General features: G+C 39.3%; 1 protein-coding gene across 1 annotated transcript in view; it reads right to left on the bottom strand.

Moving 5' to 3' along the window:
- Window positions 1-17,363, bottom strand: part of LOC136154528 (fibronectin type III domain containing protein 3C1-like) — a 54,253-nt gene extending 36,890 nt beyond the window's left edge. Inside the window, exons 1-8 of the mRNA XM_065916783.1 lie at window positions 17,283-17,363; window positions 14,098-14,217; window positions 13,719-13,794; window positions 11,455-11,531; window positions 3,428-3,959; window positions 2,015-2,842; window positions 1,445-1,497; window positions 965-1,107 (exon numbers count right to left, since the gene is read on the bottom strand). Of these exons, the coding sequence (XP_065772855.1) occupies window positions 965-1,107; window positions 1,445-1,497; window positions 2,015-2,842; window positions 3,428-3,959; window positions 11,455-11,531; window positions 13,719-13,794; window positions 14,098-14,217; window positions 17,283-17,363 (1,910 nt within the window). The remainder of the gene's footprint in view (window positions 1-964; window positions 1,108-1,444; window positions 1,498-2,014; window positions 2,843-3,427; window positions 3,960-11,454; window positions 11,532-13,718; window positions 13,795-14,097; window positions 14,218-17,282) is intronic.
- Window positions 17,364-18,674: the final 1,311 nt, after the last annotated feature.

The raw sequence follows: 18,674 nt of genomic DNA on the forward strand, positions 1-18,674 counted from the left end.
ATAAAAGAAATAAAACTTTACATAATCAATTACATTTAAATTTTCACTTCGAGTCTCTGAATAAAGATGACAAATTCTAGCAAATAAAATTTAAGATGTTTATGATTTTTAAAGTGCTGTAAGACAGCTCGAGATCTCTGACTTATTTCTTGCCTAGTTGTTTAGTGGGCAAAAGAATTTCTCTTTCTTTCCTAAGATTTCCTTTCTGTTGTACCTCTCTCAGCTTGTTCTCTTTCAGATTGCATGTCCCTATCCAGTTGAGAAGGTGTTGGAAGTGTTTGGTTATGCTCTTACTGTGTTCTCCATTGTATTCTCTCTAGTCCTGGTTCTATCTTCTAAGCACATTCCTAAACTCATTCTCCTGCTATCATATGCCGAGTGCTCAGTTGCTCAGTCATATCTGACTCTTTGCGACCCCATGGACTGTAGCCCACCAGGCTCCTCTGTCCAAGGGATTTCCCATGAGAGAAGACTGGAGTGGGTTGCCATTTCCTTCTCCTTCTGCTATCATAGTTCCGCATTATAATGAGCTCCTGTAATGAAATTCCCGGGAAAGCCTGAGTCTTATATTTCCATTGCAATGCAAATACCTCCCTTGTGTACATAAAGGCCTACCATCATGTTTCCTTAAGTGAAAAAAGAGAAGGGAGAATTAGAGGAAATCTTTTCTTCCCCCAAGTCTAAATCTGTCATATAAGACATCTGTAAATTGAAGAGAATGGAGGAGTTGTTGATATGTAAGGTTTCCTTCAGCTCTAAAATACCTATGATTCAATGAATTTTGTGAACCAACCCGGCAACCTACCACCACTTATAAAACTATCTCTGTAGAAAATTACACCCAAAGCTTGAAAAAAAAAACTGCAGAAAAATCTTTAGTACTTAGCCTAAATATAAGCTAAGGTTTAAAGAGCATATTTGAATTGAATTATGAGAAATGAGAGATGATTAAAAAGAGACTTACATATATACATTTATATATTTTCCATTTTTACCACTGTTAGATATTGCTAATTCAAATGTTACAGGAGATTGAGTATGATTGCATTTTTCAGAACCATGTGTCTTCCATGAAATAACAGCAGAGTTTGTCTGAATATCAGAAACCTAAAACAAATAACAAGAATTCAAATAGGATACTTAAAAATTATAATCTGTAATTTATGGTGTAATCTTTCCCTAAGCCTTGTTTGATGTTAAGTATATCTTTCTTTTCATATTAGGTGCTTAAATACTGTGGCTAAACAATGAGCCATTAATATTATCTTTAACAATGCCACATTGGATCTTTATGTACTTAAAAGCTAAAGAAGATTATGAAATTTTATTCAAGTAAAGGCTTCAAATTAGAATTATGCTGGGGAAGAATATCAGTGAATTTTCATGTTTTACAGTGACAAGGCAAATGAAAAGAAATACTTAAATATTCTCTTTAGTCACTTACTACAGGTTTCTCAATGCTGAAACAGCAAGACTTTCCATGTTCTGTTCTGCATTCTAAAAGTAGAAAAGCAACCCAAAACAAAATATTACATTGGCAAAAAACAAGATAAATGTAGATGCCCATTACCCAACTACAAATATATCATCACCAAGAGATCTACTAACACCTATTAGCAATTTACATTAAAAGTTTTAAAATAAGAAAGCAGACTAAAATGTATGCCATTAAATGAACTCTAACAAAAGGTGAACTAAAGTCTTCAATTTAAATAAAATCATGTGAACTTTTTAGGATGATAGAGTAATTTTCAATGTTTTACTGGCAGATAACTAGAAAAAATTATGTGATATGCATATAAGATACCTGACATGTTTTGCATGAAGATGGTCATTTCTCCATAATTTAAAAAGGCAGCCTAATTGTGGTTTTATTGAGAATTGGTAAGTAAGGGTACAAAAAAGGCAACAGGAAATGGAAGCAGAAAATGGCACCTAAATATTTAAAATGCACTGAGACTCCTAATATTAGGATGTCTGTTCATTGGCAACAAAACCAAAATCCTCACCTTACCTTTTTCTGCAGTATTTGATGATGGACTCTTGCTTCGTTTTCCATCTGGTTTCCACTTGATGTCTTCGCTTCCTGGGTTGATGCATTTGTTTCCATGACTAGTTTCAACGTGAGCACTAGCAGCATTGGAAGTGCTGGTCGCATTGGCTGTATTGAGAGCAACATCGGTGGCAGAAGTACTTGGAGCACTTTCAGAGATGGGAGGGTTGGGAGCACTGTCAGGAATGGAAGAGCTTGGAGTACTGTCAATAGGTGGTGGTGTGGGAGTACTGTCAGAGATGGAAGTCTTGGAGGCATGATTAGTGCTGGAAGGGCCCTGAACACTATTTTCACTAGTGGAAGGGTGCAGATCAGTGTCTGTGGTGGAAGTATTAAAAGCATGGTCAATGGAAGAATTCCAGGGAGTACTGTCAGTAATATAAGTGCTTGGAGGGTGGTCAACAGTGTGAGTACTGGGAGTATTGTCAGCAGTGTAAATGTTCACAGTATTGTTCACAGTGCAGGTACTCAAAGTGTCTTTGGTAGTGTAGGTGCATGGAACATTGTCTACAGTGTAAGTGCTGGAAGTATTGTCCCCGGTGTAGGTGCTTGAAGTACTGTCAACAGTGCAGGTGCTTGGAGCATAGTCCACAGTGTAAGTGCTCAGAGTACCAGGAATACTGGGAAAATCATTGGCTTGGTTCAAAAGCAGTGAGGTGTTGGTAATCATACAGCTATTTTTGTGCCCATCAATCTGGCTTTCTTGCATTTCTTTCTTCATATGTTCTTCCATTTTACCAGTCCTTTCATCAAGTTGGTTATAATTTGCTCTTCCATGGGAATAGGTTTCTAAAAGAAATAACGAACACTGCTTAATAATTACAATAATTACATATCTCAAAATCTTTAAAATTTTTTTCAAACCACCAAAAGCACTCATAAACCATGTTTTACTTAAAAAAAGCCTACTTTTCTTTAATACAGATGTTAGGTTAATGTGTGTATTTGTTATGTACTGAAATATACAGAAAGAAAAACATGAGCAAATACAGGTAGTGTTTTCCTAGGGAGTAACACTACTTTCAAATTGTAAGGTTTAAAGATGATTATAATGTGTCTTTTATAATACCACTGTATGCCATTAATAATGAAAACATTCTTTTATGATTTTTCAATATGATTCTATAGATCCAGTCAGTAAAATAAATATCATAAATCACAGGCTATGTCAAAGTACAAAAAATTTATAGAAAATTCTGTTTATGGGCATTTTGCATAAGATATAAACCAATGCCTCTTATTATCCATCAAAATATATATGCATGAAATGCAATCATTTGTTGAATCATATGTCTTCTGCTTTTTAAATAGTTGACCACAGCTGTTAATTTTAACGAACTAAAATATCTCCTGTTTAAGAATATTATATACTACCATGCTGCTCATGATACATAAATGCTGTTGGTGGTGGTGGCAGTGGCGGTGGTGGTGGCAACGGCGGTGGATCTGGCAGCAGTGGCGGTGGTGGTGGCAACGGCGGTGGATCTGGCAGCAGTGGCGGTGGTGGTGGCAACGGCGGTGGATCTGGCAGCAGTGGCGGTGGTGGTGGCAACGGCGGTGGATCTGGCAGCAGTGGCGGTGGTGGTGGCAACGGCGGTGGATCTGGCAGCAGTGGCGGTGGTGGTGGCAACGGCGGTGGATGTGGCAGCAGTGGCGGTGGTGGTGGCAACGGTGGTGGATGTGGCAGCAGTGGTGGTGGTGGCAGCTGCTGTGGCACAGGCTCTTGAATGTAAGGTGGCAGAAATTCCCCTTGAGATGTGGGATATATCAGTTGAGTGGCTTGTGGATACATAAAAGTTGGTGCCATGCAGTGTGACGCTTGTTGTATAGGAGCAGACATGGTCGTATAGTAGTCGGTTGTCTGAGGCACAACGAAAATTTTTCGAATTCCATTTTCTTCCACCACCTAAGATGGAAAACAGAGTCATAAACATTATTAGAATCCATAAAAATCAGCCTTTTCCTACTACGTTTTAGATTTATATTCTGTGCTCTAAAACCATAAAGGATCAAACACCAATAATGAAGTAAAACAATGTCAAGTGGGAGGCAAGATATTTCTTCCTTTCCCATACATTTTTTAAAAAAGTAACTTTTGACAATAGATAATATATTGTCATGGTTCAAAACTATAATGTATAAAAAATATATGAAAAGTTTCCCTCCTAAACCTTATTTCCTTATTTCCCTCTAGTAGATTACTACTGTTCTTGGTTTCTTATGAAAACTTCCAGAATTTCTTTATGCCTTGTAAGCAAATAAGAATACAGATTCTTGCTTTTCCTCATTTTAAATTGCATACAGGTAGCATTATTTGCACATTCTGTAGTTTGTTTTTTACACATAGAAATATATCTTGAAGATCTTTCTCTATCATACATAGGGCTTCCCCCCCACTTCTTGCATTGCTGCTTATTTGCTTAGTGCTCCATTATCTCATTAAATGGATATACTTCAACAGTCTTCCATTGACAGGCTTGTGGGTGGTTTCCAGCCTTTTGTGATTACAAACAATATTATAAAAAATAATTCTTGTACATTTACTATTCCACATTTATAAAAATACATCTTTGGATAAATTCCTCAATGTAGAACTGATGGATGAAAGGGTACATGCATTTATATTTTTGTTAGACATTGCCTAAATAGATAATTCCACTTAGAATTAAACCATATTATATTGACTTTCGGGCTTCCCTGGTAGCTCAGTTGGTTAAGAATCTGCTTGCAATGCAGGAGACACCCAGTTTGATTCCTGGGTAGGGAAGTTCCCTTGGAGAAGGGATAGGCTAACCACTCCAGTCAGTATTCTTGGGCTTCCCTGGTGGCTCAGATGGTAAAGAATCCACCTGCAACGTGGAAACCTGGATTCGATCACGGGGTTGGGAGGATCCCCTGGAGGAGGGCATGGCAACCCACTCCAGTATTCTTGCCTGGAGAATCCCCATGGACAGAGGAGCCTGCAAAGCTATAGTCCATGGGGTTGCAAAGAGTCGGACATGACTGAGTGACTAAGCACACACACACATATTGACTTTACTATGTTCTTGATCTCCACAGCCAAGCAGTAGAAAAAGACATATTCTCAAGTATAAAATTTCTGAGGCAGTGTAATATCTTATTAATCTCTATAGGAGCCAAAGCTCTCTGCCCATTTTCAGTTCAGTTCAGTTCAGCCACTCAGTCGTATCCGAATCTCTGCGACCCCATGAATCACAGCATGCAAGGCCTCCCTGTCCATCACCAACTCCCAGAGTTTATTCAAACTCATTTTAGGTACTTGATAAACATTTGAGGAAGTTTTAAAAAGTGCCCATTGTAGGCTGCCATCAAAAAGTTTACAAGCAATAAATTCTGGAGAGGGTGTGGAGAAAAGGGAACCCTCTTACACTGTTGGTGGGGATGAAAACTAGTACAGGCACTATGGAGAACAGTGTGGAGATTTCTTAAAAAACTGGAAATAGAACTGCCATATGACCCAGCAATCCCACTGCTGGGCATACACCAGGAAATCAGAACTGAAAGAGACACATGTACCCCAATGTTCATTGAAGTACTTACTGTTTACAATAGCTAGGATATGGAAGCAACTAGATGTTCATTGGCAGACTAATGGATAAGGAAGTTGTAGTACATATACACAGTGGACTATTACTCAGCTATAAAAAAGAATTCATTTGAGTCAGTTCTAATAAGGTGGAAGAAATTGGAGCCTATTAAACAGAGAGAAATAAGTAAGAAAGAAAAACACCAACGCAGTGTATTAATGAATATATGTGGAAATTAGACAGATGGCAATGACGACCCTATACAGTTCAGTTCAGTTCATTTCAGTTCAGTCACTCAGTCGTGCCCGACTCTTTGCAATCCCATGAATCGCAGCACACCAGGCCTCCCTGTCCATCACCAACTCCCGGAGTTTACTCAAACTCATGTCCATCGAGTCGGTGATGCCATCCAGCCATCTCATACTCTGTTGTCCCCTTCTCCTCCTGCCCCCAATCCCTCCCAGCATCAGGGTCTTTTCCAATGAGTCAACTCTTCGCATTAAGTGACCAAAGTATTGGAGTCTCAGCTTCAGCATCAGTCCTTCCAATGAACACCCAGGACTGACCTCCCTTAGGATGGACTGGTTGGATCTCCTTGCAGTCCAAGGGACTCTCAAGCGTCTTCTCCAACACCACAGTTCAAAAGCATCAATTTTTCGGTGCTCATGAGAAATGCTGAACTGGAAGAAGCACAAGCTGGAATCAAGATTGCCAGGAGAAATATCAATAGCCTCAGATATGCAGATGACACCACCCTTATGGCAGAAAGTGGAGAAGAACTAAAAAGCCTCTTGATGAAAGTGAAAGAGGAGAGTGAAAAAGTTGGCTTAAAGCTCAACATTCAGAAAACCAAGATCATGGCATCTGGTCCCATCACTTCATGGGAAATAGATGGGGAAACGGTGGAAACAGTGTCAGATTTTATTTTTTTGGGCTCCAAAATCACAGATGGTGATTGCAACCATGAAATTAAAAGATGCTTCCTCCTTGGAAGGAAAATTATGACCAACCTAGATAGCGTATTAAAAAGCAGAGACATTACTTAGCCAGCAAATGTCCACATAGTTAAGGCTATGGTTTTTCCAGTGGTCATGTGTGGATGTGAGAGTTGGACTGTGAAGAAAGCTGAGCACTGAAAAATTGATGCTTTTGAGCTGTGGTGTTGGAGAAGCCTCTTGAGAGTCCCTTGGACTGCAAGGGGATCCAACCAGTCCATCCTAAAGGAGATCAGTCCTGGGTTTTCATTGGAAGGACTGATGCTGAAGCTGAAACTCAAATACTTTGGCTACCTCATGTGAAGAGTTGACTCATTGGAAAAGACCCTGATGCTGGGAGGGATTGGGGGCAGGAGGAGAAGGGGACGACAGAGGATGAGATGGCTGGATGGCATCACAGACTCAATGGACATGAGTTTGAGTAAAATGAAACCTATACACCTATACACAAGACCCTATACACAAGACAGCAAAAGAGACGTAGATGTGAAGAACAGACTTTTGGACTCTGTGGGAAAAGGCGAGAGTGGGACGATATGGGAGAATGGAATTGAAACGTATATTACCATATGTAAAATAGATGACCAGTGCAAATTGGATGCATGAAGCAGGGCACACAAAGCTGGTGCTCTGGGACAACCCAGAGGAATGGGGTGTGGAGGGAGGTGGAAGGGTGGTTGAGGATGGTAGGACACATTACATGTCCACCCATGGTTGATTCATGTTGATGTATGGCAAAACCGCCACAATATTGTAAAGTAATTAGCTTCCAAATAAAATAAATAAATGCATGTTTAAAAAAGTGCCCATTGTAGTCTGACAACTGACAATGAAATACTACTGAACTGAAAATACTAAGTAATTTGAGGGAATAATGTCCACACACTGTCAGAAGCCTTTACAGTAGCAATTGTAGGAGATAATTAAGACTGGTTAAAATATATAGAAACAAACAAAAACAATGAAGTATTAATGAATATGAAGAGATATAAATTCATTAGATGAATAAGGCATTATTTACAAGACAGTCTGGGGAGTGGTCAAGGTCAAGAGCGGTGGCTGAGAGGAGCAACCCCACGTGCAAGATCAGGAGTGGCAGCCGAGAGGAACTAATCCACGTCCAAGGTCAGGAGAGGTGGCCGTAAGGAGATACCCAACTTCCAAGGTAAGGAGCAGTGGTTGCACTTTGCTGGAGCAGCTGTGAAGAGATACCCCACGTCCAAGGTAAGAGAAACCCAAGTAAGATGGTAGGCTCTGAGAGAGGGCAACAGAAGGCAGACAGACTGAAATCACAATCACAGACAACTAGCCAATCTGATCACACGGACCACAGCCTTGTCTAACTCAAAGAACTAAGCCATGCTGTGTGGGGCCATCCAAGACAGACGGGTCACAGTGGAGAGGTCTGACAGAATGTGGTCCACTGGGGAATGGATGGCAAACCACTTCAGTATTCTTGCCTTGAGAATTCCCAAAACAGTATGAAAAAGTAAAAATATAGGACACTGAAAGATTAACTCCCCAGGTCGGTAGGTGCCCAATATGCTACTGGAGATCAGTGGAGAAATAACTCCAGAGAGAATGAAGGGATGGAACCAAACCAAAAACCACACCCAGTTGTGGATGTGACTGGTAATAGAAGCAAGTTTTGATGCTCTAAAGAGCAATATTGCATAGGAATCTGGAATGTTAGGTCAATGAATCAAGCCAAATTGGAAGTGATCAAACAGGAGATGGCAAGAGTGAATGTCGACATTCTAGGAATCAGTGTACTAAGATGGACTGGAATGAGTTAATGTAACTCAGATGACCATTATATCTACTATAGTGGGCAGGAATCCCTTAGAAGAAATGGAGTAGCCATCATAGTAAAAAAGAGAGTCCGAAATGCAGTGCTTAGATGCAATCTCAAAAAAGACAGAATGATCTCTGTTCATTTGCAAGGCAAACCATTCAATATCACGGTAAACCAATCTATGCCCCGACCAGTAATGCTGAAGAAACTGAAGTTGAACAGTTCTATGAAGACCTACAAGACCTTCTAGAAATAACACCCAAAAAAGATGTCCTTTTCATTATAGGGGACTGGAATGCAAAAGTAGGAAGTCAAGAAACACCTGGAGTAACAATCAAATTTGGCTTTGGGGTACAGAATGAAGCAGGGCAAAGGCTAATAGAGTTTTGTCAAGAGAATGCACTGGTCATAGCAAACACCCTCTTCCAACAACACAAGAGAAGACTCTACACATGGACATCACCAGATGGCCAACACTGAAATCAGATTGATTTTGCAGTCAGTGATGGAGAAGTTCTATACAGTCAGCAAAAACAAGACTGGGAGCTGACTGTGGCTCAGATCATGAACTCCTTATTGCCAAATTCAGACGTAAATAGAAGAAAGTGGGGAAAACCAATATACCATTCAGGCATGACCTAAATCAAATCCCTTTTGATTATACAGTGGAAGTGAGAAATAGATTTAAGGGACTAGATCTGATAGACAGAGTGCCTAATGAACTATGGACAGAGGTTCTTGACATTGCACAGGAGACAGGAAGCAAGATCATCCCCAAGAAAAAGAAATGCAAAAAAGCAAAATGGCTGTCTAAGGAGGCCTTACAAATAGCTGTGAAAAGAAGAGAAGCAAAAAGCAAAGGACAAAAGGAAAGATATACCCATCTGAATGCAGAATTCCAGAGAATAGCAAGGAGAGATAAGAAAGCCTTCCTCGGTGATCAGTGCAAAGAAATAGAGGAAAACAATAGAATAGGAAAGACTAGAGATCTCTTTAAGAAAATTAGAGATACCAAGGGAAAATTTCATGCAAAGATGGGCTCAATAAAGGACAGAAATGGCATGGTCCTAACAGCAACAGAAGATATTGAGAAGAGATGGCAAGAATACACAGAAGAACTGTACAAGAAAGATCTTCATGACTCAGATAATCACGATGGTGTGATCACTCACCTAGAGCCAGACATCCCAGAATGTGAAGTCAAGTGGGCCTTAGGAAGCATCACTACGAACAAAGCTAGTGGAGGTGGTGGAATTCCAGTTGAGCTATTTCAAATCCTAAAAGATGATGCTGTGAAGGTGCTGTACTCAATATGTCAGCAAACTTGGAAAACTCAGCAGTGGCCACAGGACTGGAAAAGGTCAGTTTTCATTCCAATCCTAAAGAAAGGCAATGCCAAAGAATGCTCAAACTACCACACAGTTGAACTCATCTCACATGCTAGCAAAGTAATGCTCAAAATTCAGGTGGGATGCATGAGACAAGTGCTCGAGCCTGGTGCACTGGGAGGACCCAGAGGAGTCGGGTGGAGAGGGAGGGGTGATGGGGGATCGGGATGGGGAATATGTGTAACTCTATGGCTGATTCATGTCAATGTATGACAAAACCCACTGAAATGTTGTGAAGTAATTAGCCTCCAACTAATAAAAAAAATTAAAAAAAAATTCTCCAAGCCAGGCTTCAGCAATACGTGAACTGTGAACTTCAAGCTGGTTTTAGGAAAGGCAGAGGAACCAGAGATCAAATTGCCAACATCCGCTGGATCATCAAAAAAGCAAGAGAGTTCCAAAATACATCTATTTCTGCTTTATTGACTATGCCAAAGCCTTTGACTGTGTGGATCACAATAAACAGTGGAAAATTCTGAAAGAGCTGGGAATACCAGACCACCTGACCTGCCTCTTGAGAAACCTGTATGCAGGTCAGGAAGCAACAGTTAGAAATGGACTTGCAGCAACAGACTGATTCCAAATAGGAAAAGGAGGACGTCAAGGTTGTATATTGTCATTCTGCTTATTTAACTTATATGCAGAGTACATCATGAGAAACCCTGGGCTGGAAGAAGCACAAGCTGGAATCAAGATGGCTGGAAGAAATATCAATAACCTCAGATATGCAGATGACACCACCCTTATGGAAGAAAGTGAATAAGAACCAAAGAGCCTCTTGACGAAAGTGAAAGAGGAGAGTGAAAAAGTTGGCTTAAAGCTCAACATTCAGAAAACTATGATCATGGCATCTGATCCCATCACTTCATGGCAAATAGATGGGGAAACAGCGGAAACAGTGGTTGACTTTATTTTGGGGGGCTCCAAAATCACTGCAGATGGTGATTGCAGCCATAAAATTAAAGGATGCTTACCCCTTGGAAGAAAGGTTATGACCAACCTAGAGAGCATATTAAAAAACAAAGTCATTTCTTTACCAACAAAGGTCTGTCTAGTCAAGGCTATGGTTTTTCCAGTAGTCATGTTTGAATGTGAGTGTTGGATTATAAAGAAAGCAGAGCACCAAAGAATTGATGCTTTCGAACTGTGGTGTTGGAAAAGACTCTTGAGAGTCCCTTGGACTGCAAGGAGATCCAATCAGTCTATCCTGAAGGAGATCAGTCCTGGGTTTTCATTGGAAGGACTGAAGCTGAAGTTGAAACTCCAATTCTTTGGCCACCTGATGCGAAGATCTGACTCATTTGAAAAGACCCCTACGCTGGGAAAGATTGAGAGCCAGAGAAGAAGGGGACGACAGAGGATGAGATAGCTGGATGGCATCACCGACTTGATGGACATGAGTTTGGGTAATCTCCGGGAGTTGGTGATGGACAGGGAGGCCCGGTGTGCTGTGGTTCATGGGGTCGCAATGAGTGGGACAGGACTGAGCCAGTGAAGTGAACTGAACTAGGGAGGTTTGGTTAAACATCACTGCAATTGCCTTTTGGCATTCATGATAACAATAAAGTGAATAAATAAATGGTATTCTAGAATTTCTCTTATCATACTGTAATGTAAAAAGAACTGTTAAATGGTGACTTAGTGCTAAATACCAAAGAAAACCACAGTAGTATACCTGAGACATGTAACCAGGAGGAAGATATATTGGTGGTAAAGTACCACTTGGTGACATCAAAGGTACATCAGCGGGTCCTAAAGGAGAATTATTATTAATAAAATTTTGAATAAGTTTAAAAAATTCCATTTAACTTTGCACAGTGAAAACTAGTCCCAAGTCTTAACAAGTCACCCATTTTGAAAGTGTATTTTGTTTACTTACATAGGAAACTAGGTAGGAATGTAGATAAATCAATACAAACTCATCACAAATGATGAAAAATAACCATGTATGTATCGGGGATTGGGTGAAATTTATATCATAAAAATTTTGGCCAAATACACAGCTAGTGTATTTACTTCAAGTATAATTGTTTTTGGGCTTTCTGGGTGGTGTTAGTGGCAAAGAATCTGCCTGCCAGTGTAGGAGATACAGGGGACGTGGGTTTGACTCCTGGGTCGGGAAGATCCCATGGAGGAGGGCATGGCAATCCACTCCAGTATTCTTGCCTAGAGAAACCCATGGACAGAAGAGCCTGGTGGGCTACAGTCAGTAGGGTCGTAAAAAGCCTGACATGACTGAAGTGACTTAGTACATACACATAATTGTCTTTTACTTACTCATTTTATTCACCTATCATAGTTGTATGTTGAATAATAAAAGTTTTACTCTGTATCATAAAATACATTTTATAGTGATATTATATAAAAAACTTTTCACATGAAGGCTTTTAACTAATATTAGCAAAGTGAGATAATTTGGGAGGAACAACATAACATAAAGGACCCAATGCTACTCATGTGATGCCTTATTTTTATACTAGGTATTCTTACTATCTTAAACACACATAGCATAGGAAATAAAAATACAACACAGAATAGAGACATTTGTATATCAGCATTCTTTTGTTTATCTGAAATTATTATAATTAGTGCTTAGTTGTAACAGTACATGTGGCTTCAAGGCCTAGAATGGTAATTTGCTCTTAATAAGGGGGAAAGTAATAAAGATGAGTTTATGGTAAACTGTATATAGCAGCCATATGGAACCCAATGCTAAATGATGTTTCAAAGCAATTTGAGACATACCTCAAAATCACCTTCAGATGCAAAATAATTGGCATAAAAACAGAAAAAATCACTGCACTTTGAAATAATAGTAAATCTCTAAAAATTTATTATTATTATTTATTTATTTATTTTAGCTGTGCTGGGTCTTTGTTGCTGTGTGGGGCTTTCTCAAGTTGTAGCAAGCAAGGACTACTCTGTACTTGTGGTGTGTGGGCTTCTCATTGTGGTCGCTTCTCTTGAGCACAAGGTCTAGGGTGTGCAGACTTCAGTAGTTGCAGCACACGAGCTCTAGAGCACAGGTTCAGTAGTTATGGTGCATGGGCTTAGTTGCCCTGTGGCATGTGGGATCCTCTGGGACCAGGGATCAAACCAGTCTTCTGCATTGGCAGATGGATTCATTACCACTGATCCACCAGGGAAGACCCAGTAATAAATCTTAAATGAAGTAAATATTTATTAACTTTGTACTACTACTGAAATAATTATGTATGCTGCACATTTGCTATATACATATGTATATAGATAGATATCAAATAGTTATATATGAATAATTTCCCCCATCTTATACATTTTACTGTCTTAAATGTTTAGTGTAGTGCTGGAATGGGCTTCCTAGGTGGCTCAGTGGTGAAGAATCTGCCTGCAATGCAGGAGTCGCAGAAGCAGTTTCGATCCCTGGATAGGGAAGATCCCCTGGAAGAGGGTATGGCAACCCATTCCAGTACTGTTGCCTGGAGTTCTCATGGACAGAGGAGCCTGGTGGGCTACAATCCATAAGGTCACAAAGAGTCGAACACGACTGAAGTGACTTAGCTTAGTGCTGGAATAGGCTAGGCATTAATGAAATACTTGCTGAATATATGAATGAATGAGTTGTCTGGAATGCTCACCAGTCTCCTAATCAGAGGATAGTCTAAAACTATCAGGGGTTGTGAATAGTTTCAAAATCTGGACCTTTTCAAATGGAATTCTTCAATTAATTGTTAATTTTTATAAGTACTTTACATGAAGGTCTGTAGTAACACTAGCAAGATGAGTTTTGGTTGTTCTGTTGACATTATGCTCCTATGAGGAGTATATAAACTTAAGAGCACTCAGTATGGCTCAAACAAGAAAGGATATTAGGGGATTAGATTACTAGTAAAATCATCTCACACTAATATTTAAATTCACCTCTATTTGATATCAAACAACATACATACTTTTACTGACCTTGAATATTTTGAATGCTCCCATCATCAGACTTAATGGTGAGGGTCTCCCCAGGGTTAACATGCACCAATATAATCTAGAAACAAACCATTCTTTAATGGCATATTTTCCATTAATCTATGAAAAATCATCATTGTCTTTTTGAAAAAATGTTCAAAATCACTAACTGGGGTCGCAAAATGCTCAAGGAGTAGAGTACAACTAGGCATTAAGTAAGAGCAGGTCCCCCCTCACCCAAGTAAAACTTAATATAATAAGATCATAGGAAATAGGTGTATTGAGATGGAGGAACCAAATTCCAACCCTCCAAAAAAAAAAAAATCTGCAAAAAGAGAAAAACAGAAAACTAAACTTATCTGAAGGAAAAATTCAAACATACTTGTTGTACCCAGTATTGAGGGCAAGAAGGCCATCTGGTATATCTCTTGGGATGAGTCATCATTTGTGAATAATTAGCAGTACACTGTGTTCCAACAGTGGTATCCAGATAACTCTCCATCTAGTAAAAAGTAATTTTAATTTTAATAAGGTCATTTTTATACTGGCTGCTTTTGACATGGTGATGTCAAAATGATAAGCTAGAAGTACAATATTTGCTCATTTTTTTAAGCTCTGAAGAAAAACAGAGACCTTTTCGCATTTAGATCAGTTCAGTTCATCGCTCAGTCGTGTCTGACTCTGCGACCCCATGGACTGCAGCACGCCAGGCCTCCCTGTCCATCACCAGCTCCCGGAGTTTACTCAAATTCATGTTCATCGGGTCAGTGATTCTATCCAACCATCTTATCCTCTGTCATCCCCTTCTCCTCCCGCTTTCAATCTTTCCCTGCATCAGGGTCTTTTCCAGTGAGTCAGTTCTTCCCATCACATGGCCAAAGTATTGGAGTTTCAGCTTCAGCATCGGTTCTTCCAATGAATATTCAGGACTGATTTCCTTTAGAATTGACAGGTTTGATCTCCTTGCAGTCCAAGGGACTCTCAAGAGTATTCTCAAACACCACAGTTCAAAAGTATCAATTCTTCAGTGCTCAGCTTTCTTCACAGTCCAGCTCTCACATCCATACCTGAATACTGGGAAAATCATAGGTTTGACTAGATGGACCTTTGTTGGCAAAGTAATGTCTCTGTTTTTTAATATGCTGTGTAGATTGGTCATAACCTTCCTTCCAAGGAGTAAGCGTCTTTTAATTTCATGGCTGCAGTCATCATATGCAGTGATTTTGGAGCCCCCCAAAATAACGTCAACCACTGTTTCCTCTATTTCCCCATCTATTTGCCATGAAGTAATGGGACCAGACGGAGAAGGCAATGGCACCCCACTCCAGTACTCTTGCCTGGAAAATCCCGTGGATGGAGAAGCCTGGTAGGCTGCAGTCCATGGGGTTGCTAAGAGTTGGGCACGACTAAGTGACTTCACTTTAACTTGTCACTTTCACTCATTGCAGAAGGAAATGGCAACCCACTCCACTGTTCTTGCCTGGAAAATCCCAGAGACGGGGGAATCTGGTGGGCTGACGTCTATGGGGTCACAAAGAGTCAGACACAACTGAAGTGACTTAGCAGCAGCAGCAGCAATGGGACCGGATGCCATGATCATAGTTTTCTGAATGTTGAGCTTTAAGCCAACTTTTTCACTCTCCTCTTTCACTTTCACCAAGAGGTTTTTTAGTTCCTCTTCACTTTCTGCCATAAGGGTGGTGTCATCTGCATACCTGAGGTTGTTGATATTTCTCCAGGCTATCTTGATTCCAGCTTGTGCTTCTTCCAGCCCAGGGTTTCTCATGATGTACTCTGCATATAAGTTAAATAAGCAGAATGACAATATACAACCTTGACGTCCTCCTTTTCCTATTTGGAATCAGTCTGTTGCTGCAAGTCCATTTCTAACTGTTGCTTCCTGACCTGCATACAGGTTTCTCAAGAGGCAGGTCAGGTGGTCTGGTATTCCCAGCTCTTTCAGAATTTTCCACTGTTTATTGTGATCCACACAGTCAAAGGCTTTGGCATAGTCAATAAAGCAGAAATAGATGTATTTTGGAACTCTCTTGCTTTTTTGATGATCCAGCGGATGTTGGCAATTTGATCTCTGGTTCCTCTGCCTTTCCTAAAACCAGCTTGAAGTTCACAGTTCACGTATTGCTGAAGCCTGGCTTGGAGAATTTTGAGCATTACTTTGCTAGCATGTGAGATGAGTTCAACTGTGCGGTAGTTTGAGCATTCTTTGGCATTGCCTTTCTTTAGGATTGGAATGAAAACTGACCTTTTCCAGTCCTGTGGCCACTGCTGAGTTTTCCAAGTTTGCTGACATATTGAGTACAGCACTTTCACAGCATCATCTTTTAGGATCTGAAATAGCTCAACTGGAATTCCACCACCTCCACTAGCTTTGTTCATAATGATGCTTCCTAAGGCCCACTTGACTTCACATTCTGGGATGTCTGGCTCTAGGTGAGTGATCACACCATCGTGATTATCTGAGTCATGAAGATCTTTCTTGTACAGTTCTTCTGTGTATTCTTGCCATCTCTTCTCAATATCTTCTGTCGCTGTTAGGTCCATGCCATTTCTGTCCTTTATTGAGCCCATCTTTGCATGAAATTTTCCCTTGGTATCTCTAATTTTCTTAAAGAGATCTCTAGTCTTTCCTATTCTATTGTTTTCCTCTATTTCTTTGCACTGATCACCGAGGAAGGCTTTCTTATCTCTCCTTGCTATTCTCTGGAACTCTGCATTCAAATGGGTATATCTTTCCTTTTGTCCTTTGCTTTTTGCTTCTCTTCTTTTCACAGCTATTTGTAAGGCCTCCTTAGACAGCCATTTTGCTTTTTTGCATTTCTTTTTCTTGGGGATGATCTTGCTTCCTGTCTCCTGTACAATGTCAAGAACCTCTGTCCATAGTTCATTAGGCACTCTGTCTATCAGATCTAGTCCCTTAAATCTATTTCTCACTTCCACTGTATAATCAAAAGGGATTTGATTTAGGTCATACCTGAATGGTGCAGTGGTTTTCCCTGTTTTCTTAAATTTAAGTCTGAAATTACATTACATTTGTAGATAAGATTTTTCTTCAATAGATTATCTTAAATGGGTAAATGCTAAATCTGAATCACAACCACTTTCTTTCTGGAGACCAAGTCTGTGGGTAGATGTCACTGCTGCTCAAAATGATACTTTTAAATATTAGAAAGTTGAACTTACAGCTATGAATGGGTATAAATGAACTTGAATCTGCTTTAGAGTCATATTTAAGATCATTCAACGGAATAGACTCTGGGTAGTATAACTTTAAGACACATTGCCAGAACTTCTGAGCCTGCCAGTGGAGGCTACAAAAGAATCTAAATCCACCGAAAAGGAGGTTATATGGGACCTAAGGTAGTGTTAAATATCACTCAAGCAATTTTAAGAAGATAAGTAGATGCTGATAGAGACTACAAACTTACAAAGTAAGTGCCCAATCATTAAAAGTGACAGTTTTTCTAAATAAAAGGTAATAATGAGTTCAATAAAAATTTGACCAGTTTTAATGGGGGAAAAAAAAAAAAAAAGCAAAACTGCCCTTACCCGATATATAGGATCTCCGTTGATCAGTGGATTTATAAGAGGCATTTCAGTAAGAGTAGATGCAAGCCCATGTTCAGTCATGTCTAAAAAGTTTGACTTTCACAAAAAGTGATGTTTCTAAACAGAGAGTGAAAACTTAGATTAATCAGATTAAATCACAGTGATTTTAAATGACAATGAAATATTCCTAGGAAGATCCACGGATTAATTTTTCTTTCCAGAAATATTTACTTAACTGAAATTGTTTCATGGCAGCAATTCAAAACAATCATTTGTCTTCATAAATGAAAAAGTAGAAAGTTCAGAGTCAAGTTTTGAGTTGTTCACTCTTCACTCATTAAATAAAGATAGCTGCATTTTACAGTGTGAAGAATGGTTTAAACAAGTTATTGGTCATTTGATTCACTCAGACCAAGTTCAGTTAATTTCCAATCTATGATAACTGCCAAATAAGACTTCATATTGCTTAGAAGGCTTTAAAAATTAACTAAATCGCTTTTAAAATGATAGGACCACAGATACTTATCTTAACTGTTTCAGATACTAAAATCAAATATCTTAAACATAACTCAAAGCTTTAAATCCAAACCTTTATACTTAGAAAACTTTCCAGGTTCAAATATTGCATGTGTAGATGTAGCCAAGTGATAAAATATGGTGTAACAGTCCAGATCCTTGGGTCCATATACACCTGGACAAAAATCAGAAAGAAAAATATGATATTTTTGAAGGTGGAGAAAGAGGATACTCAAGAAGAAACCTCTTGGAGCTAGGCAAGTTCTCCAACTGAAGTGTGTTGAAGTGATTCTACATCTCCGTGGTAACTGCTGATGCAAAAGAATTTTCACTATGTCATAATTCTAGTCACTGCTTACATCATTTCCTTACCAAGTTTTTTTTTTTTTTTAAAATGCAGTCTTTGGAGACTTTTTGCTTGTGAATATAGCTTTTCAAAAATGAAAGATTTAAAGAAGTATGAAATATATATAACAGAAAAAATGCATATATTCTCTTAGTTTAGGATTATAAGAAATAGTTACACACTTAATGTTTTAAATACTACTTAACTGTGAAAAGCACCTTAGACTAATTTTTTTGTTTTTCATGTTAGCTATCATATCATTGTATTCATGTAACATGTCAAAATCTGGATTGGTTTGACTTTAAAACACTTTATATATTTTTTTGAGTTTCTTTTTTTTCCATTTATATTTATCAGTTGGAGGCTAATTACTTTACAATATTGTAGTGGTTTTTGCCACACATTGACAAGAATCAGCCATGGATTTACATGTATTCCCCATCCCGATCCCCCCTCCCACCTCCCTCTCCACCTGATCCGTCTGGGTCTTCCCAGTGCAACAGGCCTGAGCACTTGTCTCATGCATCCAA

This window comes from Muntiacus reevesi, chromosome X (genome assembly GCF_963930625.1).
Source record: "Muntiacus reevesi chromosome X, mMunRee1.1, whole genome shotgun sequence".
Classification (NCBI taxonomy): domain Eukaryota; kingdom Metazoa; phylum Chordata; class Mammalia; order Artiodactyla; family Cervidae; genus Muntiacus; species Muntiacus reevesi.